The sequence below is a fragment of the Aythya marila genome (assembly GCF_965140915.1).
Source record: "Aythya marila genome assembly, chromosome: 1".
Lineage (NCBI taxonomy): Eukaryota > Metazoa > Chordata > Aves > Anseriformes > Anatidae > Aythya > Aythya marila.
In genome coordinates, this window is record NC_139042.1 from 67310893 (window position 1) to 67326980 (window position 16088).

Genomic DNA, 16088 nt, shown 5'->3' on the forward strand with positions numbered 1-16088 from the left:
GTGCTTTTTAGGTTACTTTGGCTGAAATTAGGTTACTGCGTTTAACGCAGGCTCATGCTTCTTTTAACCTTCTTGTAACCTTTTTTTTTTTTTTTTTTTTGTCTTGCAGCTCCTTGCAAGTGTTCACTGATAGCACAGCGAGCCGAACTCTGTACGTCAATGAAAAACTACCAGCAAGCTCTCCACGACGCGGACGTCCTCTGCCGAAACAAGCCCCACTGGCCTGCGGTACGGCGCTTGCATGCTGCAGAGAACAAGATGCTTGTTCTCAGGGCTTCCCTTCGTGGTGGGGTTGGCACTGGTGAGGTTGTTGGCGGAGCATCGTGGCCTTATCAGGGCTGGAAATGTACTGAAAGGGAAGCCCTTCATAGGACGAGTCGGTGGAAGGTCCTTAGCGTGGGGTTTCTGTGATGGGCAGCCAGTGACGTGAATTTGTTTGTACTGGTGCTCATTGATCTGTTTGAGCTTGTGCTGTGGCTTGGCAGCAGAAATCAGGTCCACAAGTCACCGCTGACAGGGAATCACCCATCCCTTTGGGGTGGTGTGCCCCGGGCTTTGCAAGCCGCCTGGCCACCGTGTTTTTCGAGGAGTATCCTAGGTCATATTTCAGGATTTCCTTGCCTTTTTTCCCTCATTAATAAGCATTCATACACCTGATTCCCACCTTTGTGTCATAGTGAACCTTAGTAGGGTGGGAGTTTTTTTTTTTCATACTGAATGAGGTGCTGCAAGGAGCAATGGTTGCAGACAGCGTGAAGCAAGTGTCAGAAGCGGTGTTGTGGGAGGAACGGAGGTGCCTGTAGTCACCGCCTGTCGCCTGAGGGTAGGCTGGGTGTCCAACAGCTCGCCCCACCCAGGCTGACGCCTCCAGTCCCTCACCCATCGCTGACAGAACTGCAGCACAGGTTTGGCCAGGTAAAGCCACTGGGCTTGGAGGGAGTGTGCCATGAGGAGGTAGGGAAGGATCCAAGGTGGGCCTCGGTTTCTCCTTGGCCTTACAAAGACCGAGAAGGTGTTGCATGAACCTCCTGGTGGCCAGCCTCAGCAGAGGAGCTGCAGCTAGCTCTCTGTTCAAGCTGGGTGGGATGCAGGGTGAGACAAGTGCCATACGAAGCATCTAGCTTCTGACAAGTTAGGCACTTGTCTTCCAAGGATATCTGTTTTGTCACCTATTAAAGCGTTTTCTATTTGAAGGCAGATCACAATCTTCCCCCCACCTCCAATTTTGCTCTTGAAAATTTGACGTTCTATCTCGGATCACTTCTCGTCAAGTCAGGGATCCCATCTCAGGCAGGGCTGATGGAGTTTCTGTGTGGAGGGAGATGAATTAAGCACATTCAAATGTTTTCATGAAGCGTCTTGTCTGTTTGCCTCGAATCCATGGAAATTTGATGTGTGTCAGTCGTAGGCGGATAAAGATTTCGTTAATCGCATCTCCGAAGAATGCTAATCAAAAATGAAATTTGTCATCATGGCATACCAGCAGTACCACAGATACATTTTGCTTGCGTATGCATGTGTCAGAATTCCCACAGAAGCTTTGGTGATCCAGAATTAACATTCTCCGGGAATTCTGCTTTGTTTTGTATCTCGTGACTTTTCAACCATCCAGTGGCAGAAAGTAGCTCAAATGTGTTGTGTAGCAAAAAAATAAATTAAAAAAATCCACAATAAAATAAAAACCATTCTGAGAGCAGCTCCTGGGAGGTGAGCATTCACCACCAGAACGTTTTAGCTTATTGCTAACTCAAATTTAATGGCTCACTGAGTTCCTGAAGCTCTTGGGTCCATTGCAATAAGTAGGGCAATAGACCAGTTTGTTTCTTTTCAGTTAATGTGAAAGTCTTGGGCTCTGTGGGGGAGAAGTTTCCAGTTGTGCTTTTGCAAGCGGGAGATAGAAACAGAAGCCCTTCCTGAGACTGCTTGATTTCCTGGCCAGATCTTGCAGATCTTGCCCTACAAATCTGGTGCTTCCCATGACAATGTGAAAATAGGAGAGGGAAGGTGGCAGTGGTAGCCTCGTAAGTGCAGAGGTCTATTGTTCCTCGGTGTAATTTCAGGTGTTGGATCTTGAGATATTTCTTCTGTAGACAGCCCCGATTAGCCCTCATTTTGCAGCGTGGACAAGGAAATCCTTCTTGCAGCCCTAAAGACACCAAACTGCCTTGTAGCCTCTCTAGGGCAGTTGAGTAAACTCGTCTGAGATGTTGGGATTGTTAGGAGCTCTTCAGAAAGTTCTTACAGAGGCTGTACAAGTCTCAAAATAAAACAATCAGGGTCAGGCCTCTGCAGTAGCTCTCTTCTTACTGTGTTCAGAAAAAAATACAGATCTGCAGATCATGCCTTAAGCATGCTAACTGTATCCCAGTCCCCAGAAGCCAAAGGGCATTTCTTGGGAATCAGGTCAGGCTCCAAGTGCTCCTTTGACCCAGCCTCCTATTGGGAAATGTGCTTTCTGGTTGCTGGAATAAATAGGCTGCTGCTTTGCTGTGTTTTGGGAAACTCGGTCCTTGTCTTGAGAAGTTGCTGCATACTGAGACTGCTTGTTCAGTTCACCAAATGATGTATGGTAATTAGCCTGTCCTACAAAGTGCCTGCTACTTTCTTTTGCTACAAGCTTCGTTCTTATCTTCCTGACAGTGGAAAGGTAAAGATTGTAACGGGCCTCAGCTTGAAGGGCTGTACTGGAAGGGTGAAAGGAAGTGTACCTGCTGGAGAAGATTATATGGTACTGGATCTTTTGGCATTAGGGTGAAGAACAAAAAAATACATCTGCTTATCTGACCAGTCCAAGAGACACAGCCTAAAGACAGTTGTGTAAATCAGAGGTGGGCTGGAGTTTGCAGAATATGCTTCTGTCTAGTAAGCAAGATACAAATGTTTACATACACGTTTAGTTTCTCTCCGTCTTTAAGGAAATAATTTCCATAAGTCAGATTTGAACAGCAACTTGACAGAGAGAAGTGAGGCATTTGTCTTTTGCCAGTAACAAGCAAAGTAGGACTTGTCCCCAGGCTGACTATCATACCTCTTGGCCACGTGTGTCACTCTACGACTTGAAGAGGTAGGATGGACTAAAAGATTTCAGGTTAAGCACTGGCAAGCTGCCCAAAACTCATTAGATTTTGGTGTTTTCCACACAAATAACACAGAACAGTTCTTTTTCCCCTGGCAAGACACCCAGCAAGAAGCGAGTGTCCTACACCTGAAATTGTTTTGCTCTGTCCAGTGCCATGGCCAGCCTGCAGCATGCCACTGCTTTTCTCATGTAGCTTTGTTACTGTTCAGAGTGCTCTGGTGTGTGGAAACCCTTCTCCAGAGTTTGGGAGCCCTGTAGGATATGTGCTAGTCTCAGTCCCTAGGGAGACAGACACGGCTCCTCGCTCTGCATCAGATGCTCTGCTGAGGAAAGGAGCGGTGTCTTTGCCTGGGGGCGACACAGCTGTGGGATCCTGGGGACACCTTCAGCAGAAGGGAATGGCTTTCCTTCAGTCACACGGATTGAAGAGATTGGTATCAGGATAACATCTGGTTCTTCATCGTCAGAATGGAGTGAATGGCCAAGTTTGTGTGTTGGTGTCTTGCTGCCACCTCGGAAATGATCTTGGGTTTGTATGTTGTCTTTGTGTGAACAGGGCCATTATGTGAAAGCAAAAGCTCTTTCTGGATTGGAAAGGACTGAGGAAGCATTGAAGGAATTTCTCTACTGCGTTGCCTTAAATCCTGAATGGAGCTCAATGAAGAAAGAAGCCCAAAAGGTATCAAATGTGCTTCTTGGCTATCGCACTGCTCTGTGGTGGTGCCTCCATCACAGGGATTGTGTATTTGAGGATTCCATTGCAAATTTCTAGGGTGGGCCACTCTTCTTTATAGATGGTGCTTGCAGTATTTCAGCAGGATTTGAGTACACCTGGATTTTGTAGGCTCAAAGCTCCTAATTTTAGTGCCCATCAGAAAACCTCTTCATGTGGGAAATGGCAGGGGGTTGAGCAGGGCAGCTCCTGTCCTGGTGGAAAGAAAAATAAATTATGGTCTCTGTAGGAGTTTGTATAACTCCCCATAAAGGGGACGCTGCTCGTTGACCCCAGTCAGGTTCTCTGTTACAGTTCATACAGGCAGCTTTTTCAAAAAAGAAATGGGGGTTCAACAAAGTGGTTGGTGGGGACCAGTGAGAGGGGGAGCAGGCTCTACGTAGCTTCTAGCTCAGGGTGAAAGCTGCTTGAGAGTAGAGCAGTGACGTGCTGGATGCAGAGAATGAGGAGAACTCAGACACATCTGTATTAACCGAGTTTGATAGAAAAACATGGTCTGAAGGCTTCTGGAGGCAGGGGTCTGAGGGTCAGAGTGGAGAGGGACAGTAGCAGGGGCAGGACACGACTGGCTGCCACCCTAATTGCTCATGGGGAGCAGAGACCTTTGGGGAGGGAGGTGGACACAGAGTTCCTGGGGAGGGGAGGACCTTGTGATGTGTCTATGGTTGTGGTGGGGACTGCCACATGAGTTTCCTGTGGTCATCAGGGAATGCAAGATCTAGTTGTTGCAAGCCTCTTGATGTTCAGGAGCTCCAGAGCATGTTTACCTGTGTTTACACAACGTAAATTAATTATTTTTATTGTTCTTCTTTTTCTTCTCTCTAATTGACTAGATAATGTGTGAGATGTTTTTCCCAGCCTTTGAAAATGTGCATGATAGTCTAACAGCACCTTTCTCTAGTCGAACATCCCATACGAGATTGAAACCTGCGTTTTTGAATAGCATAAACACGCAGTCAGCTGCTGAAGATAGCTCTGTTGCTGGGTCCTCAAAGGTAAAGTAAAAAGTATTCAACCTGTAAATACCAAAAGTAACATAAGGATCTGTCTGGTCTCTGTGACGTTGTCGTTGTAGGCGCTTATTTCATGGTAAGCCTGTTCTCTTTGGCTACTGCTGTACTTCTTGCTGGGACATAGTTCCTCAGAAAAAAATAAAAGAATGCAACACTTCCTTCACAAAATAATGTGACACCTTCCCGTGAAAAATCAATTAAATTTTTTCTCCCTCTATGTCTTTTATGCACTTGGGATTTTAATATGATAGGAATACAGTTTGTAGAGATGGGAGCCATAGAGAAGTGTCCTCATTTAATGCAACTTGAGAGTGGCCTTGTTTGATATGGACCTTCATCCCTTCCTATGCTCAGTAGAGTGACACTAATCTCTTACTGATGTATGTAACCCAATAATCATAAAACTAAGCATGTCTCATGCTGTATATAACTGTTCTTAATTCTTTTTTAGGATACTGTGTTCAGGTTAACAAAAAACCCGTCCCAAGAATCTGATGTATTTAGAAGCACTGATTCTCCCGTTGCTCATAACGTACTGGATCGCTATTTTGAAGACAACAAGAAGTCTTTGGGAGCTATTCTCTCCAGTTTACCTGGGGCTGGCTTAAAAAGAAAGCTGTCCGGTGATGTGAGGGATTTACAAAGCTTGGATGTCCCCAATAAGATCCCTAAAAAAGGTTTGTGCTGTGGCTTAGAAGGGGGATTTCTTTTGCATATGCTTAAAAATGATAAACTATTTTTTCCTCTCCATTTTGTAGGTGTAAATGAAACATTTCTTATATGAATTGGAATAATACTTTCTAGTATGTTCCTTTCTGCTCTAACAGTGTTACTCAGCCATTCCTGTCTTTTTAGAACATGTAGAGTTTAAGATGTAAAAGGCACTGAAGTTCAAATACTGTTTACATTATTCCAGAGCAGTTTCAATTCATTCAGTGAACAATGCATTTTTCTTTCTCAAAAAGGGCATTTCTAACATGTAATCCACTAACAGTTTAGTCTTTGTGTTGCTGGCAGCGTTTCAGTTTTCTAGGTCTCAGAGGTATAGGTGCATTTCATTGTCTTTCTATAGGCAGGAAAGATACAGTAAGCCTAGAAATTAATCTTTAATTGGCATCAGAAAGAGTCACATGCAACTTTACATGAAATTTTCCGAGCAAACAAAGAAGCCCTTTGAAGGATAAGAAGCCCACCCAGTTTTCTGTCACTTGATAGCTGTGCTTACAGTTGGTATGCTTCTCAGGCTTCCAACAAAGACCTCTGAAGTGTTTTCAGTACTCTGGGAAAAAAAAAAAAAAAAGCTGAAGGAAATATATTACTCTGAGCAGTGAAATAATTGGTTTAAAGGGGCTTTCAAAATTCCACCGCATTAGTGTGCGTTTTTTCCCCTTAGAAGAAATAAAAAAACATACCTCCTTGACCAAGATGCCTTGAAATATCTCAAGTCTTCAAGTGCTGCTGTTTGCCTACCACCTCTGCAAATTACCAATTTACAGCCAGTTTCTGATCGTGGTGGTGTGAAGGGAAAAATACGGTACTTTTCTGTGAACTGCAGACTCGGTAAATAGATTGTGAAACCTGACACTCCTCTATCTTCACAGCAAAGGCCAGAGATCGCATTTTACCCATGGCCATTAATTTCTGGTCTGTGCTAGATCCTGATGCTGTGCTACTATTTGCAGAGTGACACAGGTTCTTGCTGTTACTAAAGGCCAACGTGGAAGATGTAGGTTAAAGATAACGCTGTTTTCCTTTGTAGGCCACGCTAGTGCCCTCTCCCCTGTCCTGTCTGTGCTCGAGATAAACCAGATGCTGAGCATAAGTTATCCTTTAACAAAACATCCCAGTGTTTTAACTTAACATAAAAAGCTGAGCATTTTTTTTCCCTCAGTCAAGAGTTTGGTTAATAAAAAGGACATGGAGGTAGTATTTGCAGCTCTGTTGCAACTCTTGCTAAGCAACAAAGATGTGGGCTGTAAAAAGTTGCAGAATCTGCTTGTATTAATGTCATCAGAAACCTAAGCTGAAACTGATACCTCTTGAGCTTAAATAGTGCTGTGGAGTTTGAGGCCTGTGTACTTCAGGTGTGTTAACTGCAGCGATACACACCAACTTCAAGAAACAGGATGGGCAGAATTTTGTGTGTTTTCTGTTTGCCAGTGCTGCATTAGCTCAGGTAACTCCAGTAGTCCTGAAATTTGAAGATGTCTGAAATGTGGGATTTCCGCAACAGGGTAGTCCAGCAGAGTGTAAGCCTCTTTATACTGGTAAGAAAAATTACCCCTGCTGAGACATCTATAATAAACACTGATGAAATAGTTTAACTGTGTGTAAACAAATTAAATTCTGGACTTAACATGCTTAAAAACATCTGGCCAGGCTGATGTGGGAGTGGTGGTGGTGGTGGTGGGAAAGCAATAGCAGAATATTTTAAAAACTAGACTTTGAAAAAACAACCATTTTTGGAGAAGCAAATCATGGGTATTCAGCTCTAAAATGCTTTCTCTGGCCATAGACATCATCCTCTGCTCTCCAAAAAAATTTCCTGCCAGAAAGTCTAAAACCTAAATGGAAAATATGTTTTCTTTTTGGAAGCTTTGTTTCAAATAAAGAGAGAAATCAGTTTATGGAAAAACAACTTAGTATTTGAAGTTGCAGTAATACTGAAATATTCGCTGTAATTATCATCTTAACTTCTAGATGCAGAGGTTTTACCGGAAAACACTGTCATCGCTTCAAGCGAGATACCAACGACTCTTGTTGATGCGTCGGACTTTGAGTGTTCCCTCTGCATGAGGTATGGCTATGCTGACCTGTGATTAAGACCTGAAAGCCTTTCTAGCTTCTGAAAAATGTTTTCACAGTGTCAGTCAGAAGGGAAACCAGCCAAAGAATACCTAAATCATTGCTTCATTCCTTTTTCCTTAAACTTGCATCTGATGAATTGTCACAGACGCAATCTTCGTTAGGCACCAACTTTGTTTACCTCTTCTAAAAATGAAAACCTCTTTATGTCATTGGAGAAAAATGTCACCTATGATTTATACAAAAGCAGGAAAGGATGAGATGGCGAGGTCTAGTCACTCGTTTCCACAGTTCGGAATCTGTATTGTTTATGTTGGCAGCTTAGTTTTCTGTTCCATGTTTTCGTGTGCAGGTTGTTCTATGAACCTGTTACCACTCCCTGTGGACACACCTTTTGCCTCAAATGCCTTGAGCGTTGCCTTGACCATAATCCACATTGCCCACTCTGCAAAGAAAAGCTGTCAGAAGTAAGTATGTCCTTGCCCCACTTAAGGAAGGAAGTACAATACCGTGTTCTTCAGAAAGTATGTATGTGGGGGTTTTCTGTGCCCTACTTACAGAAGAGTGCAGTAGTACCCACAGCACCAAGCTGTGCACGGACCTCATTTGCTCCAGGATATATTCCGTTGTTCCTGTTGGGGGTAAAAAAGTGGGATTTGCTGGTGCTTAAGGAAACAGAGACACCCTGCATTTCCTCAGGCTGTTGCCTGAGGAATCCCAGCTGTAGCCTTGCTCCTACCAGCTCTCCAGTCTGTATCTCTGCTAACAGTTGAACCCTCCTTGGTCAAAACTTGTGCTCCAGTAGACATGTGTCTCGTAATGTCTTGGGTAGCAGTAGCCTGGCAGATTTGTGTAAAAGGAATATATGCATCTTCTGATGAAGTAAGGAAGAACTGCCTTCTCTTGGTAGTGGTACAAATTCTGCCAAAAGCAGGGCATGGGGGTAAAATTAATGGGTGCTAGAGTGAGCCACGTACCCAAAAGTGGAAGTTCTGATGCCCAAAAGCTGGATATGTGGAATAGCCCGTACAATCAAGAGCTAATGTGCTGTTTCCCCTAAGGAAAGGGGGTGAGTTGGGTGGAAGAGATGTTACCTGACTTCTTGTAATCAGACTTAAGAGTTGACTTTTTTGCAGTTTCTGGCGAGCAGAACTTACAAAAAGACCGTCCTTACAGAAGAACTGATAGTCCGTTACTTGCCAGAGGAATTATCTGAAAGGAAGAAAGTTTATGAGGAAGAAATGAAGGAATTATCAAAGTAGGCTCTCTTACTGCTGATTGCTGTTATGAAAATGTGTTTTTATCTAAATTGCTGAGGAAACTTTTTGTTTGCTTATTACAGTGCACAAGATTAATGAATTTGTAAAAACGAACCTGCCACATTTCTTACTTTTGACATGGTTGTTGCAGATAAACAGAACTAATAAGCTTGCATGGTAGAGAGGCACAACATCATTCTTAAAATAAAGATAATTGCTTTATTTCTCTGAATCATTATAATATCAGCTTTGCAAGTTATAATGGGGCTTGGCTGGCAGTAGAAGCCTAATTATAAATATGTTACGCTTCAGGTCAGGAGAAGTTCAAAGATTCATAGCTATGTCAGTGACGTGCAGTGTCTTACCCTACAACTCAACTAAAAACAAAAACAAAACATGCAATTAAGCCTTAAAAAAATAATATGGGGATTAGCAGCCTTCAAACTTAAAGGGCTTTACTGAGCTTTGGAATTCTCCAGCACCTTGCTTTGAATGTGATTAGTTCTTAGATACTGTATTACTATACATGGTCACGACCAAAAATCTTTGAATGTGTTCTTTGAGCTAATGCATCTGTATGTGCACTTTTGGGCAACTGGCTATTATTTCCTGACTTCTCCTCTATAAAAGTAGATTAGATGAATTGTTTCCTTAATGCATCAACAGAAAGTTTGTTTGGTGAACATGACAAACCACAACCAGATACGCGTTTTCAAAGAAGGAGTCTAAGGAAACCACCGGAACCAGTGTTGTATTAAGGCTTTATGCTGTATATAGCTGTGCCCAGGAGAAAATTGAACTTTTTAAAACAATTATCTTACAGTTTGAATAAAGATGTTCCCATCTTCGTATGCACCATGGCCTTCCCTACCATCCCTTGCCCACTTCATGTCTTTGAACCTCGTTATCGCCTAATGATAAGAAGATGCATGGAGACTGGTACCAAACAGTTTGGCATGTGCTTAGCTGACGAATTAAAAGGGTAAGGAGAAGAGCTAGAATGTCCTTTGTTGCAGTGTTGTCACGCTGATGGGGTACTGCAGCACAGTATACTTGTCTCCCTGTAGTTCCTTCCAGTCCTGTACGAACCAATACAGACGTTGGTGGCTTTTTAGCTTAGCATATCAAACATTCTTTTGGACACAAAAATGTGATTTTTTTTTTTATTGCTCCCCTGTTGCATGGATAGCAAGAATACAACTCATCCTGCTACTACGGGCTCCAAAAATAGCACTGAATTGTGTGTGTGTTTGGAAAGCTTTCTAGCCTGTCTGTTTTAGTGAAAGCTGAGTCTGGATGAGGTTGCTCCTCTGTCTGCTCAGTGAAAAACAAACAAACAACACCAAACAAATCCAAGCCTTGCACAGCTTTCCTGCATAGGCAGAATCATTTGAATGAGACAAAGTATACCCTTGGCTGAGAAGCCTTTTTTGCTGCTGAACATTGCCTTTCGATGTTTGTCTTTACTGCTGTGTTGCAATGTCTAAACTCTGCAGTGAGTGGGTTACGTTGTCTTTCTATATGATCCTACCTTTAATTCATTTTTTGGTGAATTCTGATACTGGTATGTTTCCAGCTCCTTATGTAGAGGCTAAATACTAATCATTAGGTAAAAGTCTAGAGGAAAACCTTCAGTTTTTAAGCCCTTTATAGGTAATAGGTTTTTTTGGGGGGAAGAGGATAAGCTGGAAAAAAAATAAGGTGGTCTTAAGAGAGATTTGTTTTACAGGATAAGAGTAGGTAGTTCTTGACTTCAGGAGAGTAATGCAGAACTGCCAGTGTGGGAACCCTTAAAAACACATTAAGTGTCCTCAGGAGCAGCATTTTAGTAGGTGATCAAGGCAGGAGCAGAGGGAAGGGCAGTCATATCCAGGTTTGGCAGCCTTTCCTTGTCAAGTTTGTTGGCTTCTTTTATCTTTTCTCCTCCTGGATCAGAGCATGAAGGTGGCAGTAAGAACACAGGAGATGCTTCAGCTTTCAGCTGAATACAAGCAAATACTTGTGAGGAAAAAAAAAATGACCCTACGACATCAGTGATGTCAGATTTACTTGGAGTCAGGTCTAATGCAGAGGGCCGAGGCATTACAATCCTAAAAACATGCAAACATATTTATTTGGTAGTACCACAAAGGGTGCTTTAAAAGGCAACCGGTATGGTTGGATATGCTTAGTATGCCCTGTCTGTTTTGAGCTATTGGAATAATTAAACACTTTAAGCATGGTAACTTTCAGTTAAATCAAAAACACTGAAGCACAGGAAGCCTTCATCTGTAGTCACCTGGCAGGCTGTTGTAGCTTCTTACACAAGTAAAGAAATTATTTTGTTTATTCAAAATTGCGAAATCAGATGGGAATAAAAAAGTAGAGAAACTTGTTTTGCCTCATCTGCTAAGACACGGGTATGGAAGGCTGAGATTTGTGCCTCCCTTGAAAGACAGGGTAACAGGGCATGTTCAGTTCATTACCTTCCTCTGGTTTTTAGCCCATTTAGTCCATAGAGCTGTTTTAAATAGTGCTTAGGCTGATTTTGCTGTAATAAATTCACTTCTTGTAATCTCAGCAGTCAAGTACGTGGGGCTTAGTGGTGTGCAGCTGTACTCCTCTGGTTTGCGTAGTGCAGTGGCCAGGAGAGAGGGGTTGTTCACAGCAGTCAGCTTTTTTCCTCCCCAAACCATGAATTCTAGCAGAGTAGAAGCAGGAGTCCCTTCCCAGAAACGTCACTTCTCCTCATTGCTCCAGAGTCACAAATGGCCAAGCCCTGATACAACAAGCATTTCCCTGATGAAACATGTATTGGACCCCGTAGGGATTTGTTATCTTGAGATCAGGCCAGATACGGTGCGTTCTCCTGGTTAGCAGTAAGCTGAGGTATGAGGCTGCAAACGCTGGCAGATCAGCTGTCACGGTGACGAATGGCTGTGGGATCAGCTTCTTTAATGAAATAACTAAAGCACGGGCGCAGAGTAGGTAAAAGCCTGATAAATTAAGTGAAAGAAACATGCAACAGGTTTTTGAGGATGCAGTGGAAGCCTGTGCTGACTAAATCTAACAGATACGATTGTGCTTTCATAAAGAGGGTGAGTTTTTTATTTTGTTGTTAACTTAAAGGATACAAGTGCAAGGAAGAGTCTTGCTGTGTAGAAACCTTTTCCTTCTAAAGCCTGTAATCCTCTGCTTACACCTCAGAGTAGGGGGATTGCCCTCCCAGCCCTGCATTTGTTTCTCAGTTTCTTGACTTCCTTATGGTATCTTTACCCATCTTGTTTTCTCTGCAAAGCAGGTAAATTTGCCCCTAGCAGCTGGCAACTCACAGCATGAAACATGCTTCATTTAGTTTTCCTGTCCCTTCTCTACCTCCCCTAAATACTTAGGCTCTGAAGGTGCTGCTGCCCTGGACCTCTGAGGGAAGGCAGAAAGGGTGGGGGTTGTGTGGCTGATGTGCATAAGCAGAAATGTGTTGTCACCTAGGCAAGGACCTCTTTCAAATAAAAAGTGGTGCATTAGGCCCAGTATTTGTCCTGATGTGTATAACCGCTTGTTGATGACTTCCACTTTTATGCCCTTCTGTCATTTCAGATTTGCAGATCATGGCTGTATATTAGAGATCAGGGACGTAAAGTTTTTTCCTGATGGGCGCTCAGTTGTTGATACAGTTGGTGTCCGTCGTTTTAGGGTCTTAAGCCATGGCCAGCGAGATGGATATAACACAGCAAACATCGAATATCTTGAAGATAAAAAGGTGATCTATGGTGCAAAGTTATTCATACCCATGTATTGCTGGATTCACTTAAATAGCCTTTTCTTGTTGCATTTCAAGTTAGCTGTGCATTATTTTAAAACCAGTATCATTATAAACACTGTAGCTCTATTTTGACAACCATGGAACAAACTTAGCCTGTCTCTTACACACTTCCCTTTCTTCCTTTCTATCCTTATAATTATCTCTGCTTGAAGTGTTGCATTGCCTTCGTGAATCTCTAAGTAGCTTCTGATACCCAGGTGCTGAGATCTGTCATGACATGTAGGTGACATCAGAGTCATGTTTTAAAATTGACAGGGGCTCGTCACCCTTCTAAGAACACATGCCTCTGTTAGTGGAGAATTGGCTTTTTCTCTTCTTCCCCTGAGCACAGGATATCTGTTTCTAGCTTTGGCAGACTTTCTGTGACTTTCCCAGCTCTGGTTTGCAGAACACCACCTCAAGCCAAGTGTGGGAGACAGTTCTTGAAACGAGCTCTTAGTGACATACGGTTGCTGTGCCTGTGCAAGCATCTGTCAAAGGTGGCTGAGAGCAGAGAAGTGCAGGGAGGGGAGTAGTTTTTAAAAACAAGTCCTCTTACGACACCTGTATCAAGTGAGGTGCTTGTGATGGGTGTTGGCCAAAGTATGAATTTTTGGCCTTGCTTAATTATAGCTTCCTGGATCATCTTCAGAGCACATCTGTAAAGCCTTGATATCTCTTAACACTGAGTTTAGTAGTGATCTTGTGCCAACTGATGAAATCAATTCTGGTGTGGAAGAGCTACGAAGCTCTTCAGCACGCTTTTGTAGTTGAAGTGCAAGTCTAAAATCCTGGTAGGGCTCTTCCAGCCTGTACAGGATGATGCAATTGTTTGCCAGGGCAGGAGATCATGGAGGTGCCTCCCCCCATAGAAGGTCAAAGCATGTAATTTATTCACACCGATGGCTCTGCTGTGTGTATAGATCCCTAGAGAAGGGTGGTGGAACATAGGTGTAAAGGCATTGTTTTGTAGATGGTGCCAGAGACCCACCTCTTTATAATTAGTGAGATTTACCTCGTCTCACTTGAGAGGCTGATGTCTGAGTTCAGCACCCTATGTTCCTGTTACATTTGGTGAGAAGTCTCAGTCCAAAGCTGCCTATTTACTTGCTCTGTGGTAGATACCTACCGTAAGATTAGCTTAATTGCCCTGTAGAACTGTTTCTCCTTGCCTGAGAAGGGCATCCACAGCAGATAGCTCAGAGTAGCAGAGATGAATCACACCGTTAGTGAGTACAGATCTAAAAGAAAAAAACAAATAGCAGTGTTGTTTTTTTTGCTGATGCTTTTTTTCTTTTTACCTAATGGCTAATAGTCGGACCTGTACAACTAAAGCACTCCTTGCCTCAACGAGGGTCTTTTTTTTTTTTTTTTTATGGCCATTTCTGTACTGGGAAATCATCTGCTTTCCCTGCTTCCTGCCTGCTCACGTGTCTGCCCTCCTCCACCTTCTCCTTAGCTGTTCTACCATGACCTTAACGCTTCTAGAAAGCATTGCAGATTTCTAAATGCTGTAGAATCCCTGTCCTTTTGCTAGCTGGCAGTAGAAATTCTTTCATTTTACCAGACAATGTAATGATGTTCAGAGGTCCTTTTGTGACTGGGACTTGAGGTTATGGGTTTGAGATGATTAATATGATGACCCAGGATTAGAGGGCAGATTGTTCTGTAGTGCCAATGTTTAGCAGGGTTATTAATGAGGCAGTAACTTCTCCAAGAAATGTCATTTCAGAACATGTAGGGGAGGGTAAAAAAGACTTCACCATCACAGGTTTGAAATACGAGACTTGGGTACAGTTTGCTCAAATAAGGACATTTGAACTGCTGTAGTCACTACATTATTGTGCTTCACTTGCTTCTGGGAAAGCGTATGAACTCCGTAGTATCACATCTGTTTTGTTCCATCTCCCTTCTCTCAACGATAAGGTTGAAGGACCAGAATATGAAGAACTTGTCCGCCTTCATGATTCAGTTTATGATCAAGCTGTTGCCTGGTTTACTTCTCTTAAAGACAATATGAAAGCGCAAATTCTCAATCATTTTGGGTCCATGCCAGGAAAAGAACCAGAGCCGCAGGTAATAAATCCTTACGTATTCATTCTTATTCTCTATATATATAGTTTTTACACCAAGGTATTTTCTGACAGAGATTTTTGCTGTGTTTTCGTATGTTCTAAACTCTTATTTACCCAATTTTGTTCTCTTAGCATTAAGTATGAAAAACAATTATTATATGTCAATGTAAGTTGATATATTAAAAAGTTGAGCCTTAAAGGAGGAAATAGATAAGGAGAGCACCTGAAATTAAGTGCTTAGTTTCTGGTTTTTGTTTTACAATGACTTCCTGAACAAATAAGAGGTGGGAAGGAGGGTGGTGGCCTTCATCAGGCAGTGTTGCTGAACACATGATTGAATGTCTTTCCCTTCTTTTACAGAGCAACCCCAGTGGTCCTGCCTGGTACTGGTGGCTCTTGGCAGTGCTGCCTCTGGAGAACAGAGCTCAGCTGGCGATACTGGCTATGACTTCCCTTAAAGATCGCCTTATCGCCATCAGACGCGTGTTGATATTCGTGACTCGCAAAAGACCCAGATAACATGGACTTCAGTTGTGAGTGGGCACTGAAAGCATCTCATGACAGGTTGTATGGGGTGGGGGGGACAAAAGGGGAGGGGTTGTTTTTGGTTTTTCAAAGGTTCTTTCAAAAAATGAACAGCCCTTTCTGACTGTGTCCGGCATCCATCAGTTGCATCGGTTTGTTATCCTGGGTATTCACCAAACCTTGCACTCTCTCCTGTTGTCCTGGTGAAATCTGAGCCTCTACAAAGCTGTGCTACAGTTAGAATGTAGATGATAGATGTGGATAATTGCTTCAAAGTACTATGGTAGAGTTAATATTTCTAGCCTGTAAGAGAGTTAATTACTAGAGTAGCACCATCGGCCTACGTGTGCTTTGGATTTCCACTTAGTAGGAAAAGGAAGCTCGACAGTGGATTGAAGAGGTGTTTCCTAGACGTCCCTGAAGGTAGTGAACAGAAGAGGAGCTGTGCTTCCCGGCGGAAGTATGCATGAGGACTATAACGAGCAGTGTGCTCTGTTAGTGAACTGGTAGGCAGTCTGTCATACACCCACATCTCTCTTTGTCAGGAAATAGCAGTCTGTGAGGAAAAAAAACCTAAGCCGTTTGTGGTCAAGGCATCTGAGGATGTTTATCTGAAAGAATAATAGCTACTGAATAAGTACACTATTCAGTAGCCTTAGGTAATCCCTTGTGTTGTGATTTATGTGTTGTAGCGGATTTAGTATGTACAAATGTCTGGAAAGGTGTACTTTGGTTTATTTGAAAAAAAAATCAAAGTAATCCTAGCTGGTCTTATCACTAAATTCAAATCAAACCGGCTCCCTAAAGTATGGTGAACG

General features: G+C 42.8%; 1 protein-coding gene across 3 annotated transcripts in view; it reads left to right on the forward strand.

Moving 5' to 3' along the window:
- The window catches only part of LONRF2 (LON peptidase N-terminal domain and ring finger 2), a 30377-nt gene extending 15088 nt beyond the window's left edge, over positions 1-15289 (forward strand). The window contains exons 2-12 of one of the 3 annotated variants that reach the window (XM_082757332.1): positions 110-228; positions 3636-3758; positions 4646-4807; positions 5277-5502; positions 7526-7622; positions 7983-8097; positions 8767-8888; positions 9713-9871; positions 12466-12628; positions 14597-14746; positions 15106-15289. In XM_082757332.1, coding sequence (XP_082613458.1) covers positions 110-228; positions 3636-3758; positions 4646-4807; positions 5277-5502; positions 7526-7622; positions 7983-8097; positions 8767-8888; positions 9713-9871; positions 12466-12628; positions 14597-14746; positions 15106-15264 — 1595 coding nt within the window. In that variant the 3' untranslated portion in view covers positions 15265-15289. The remainder of the gene's footprint in view (positions 1-109; positions 229-3635; positions 3759-4645; positions 4808-5276; positions 5503-7525; positions 7623-7982; positions 8098-8766; positions 8889-9712; positions 9872-12465; positions 12629-14596; positions 14747-15105) is intronic. The other 2 variants (XM_082757333.1, XR_014317239.1) reach the window with 2 other exon arrangements.
- The last annotated feature ends 799 nt before the right edge of the window (positions 15290-16088 follow it).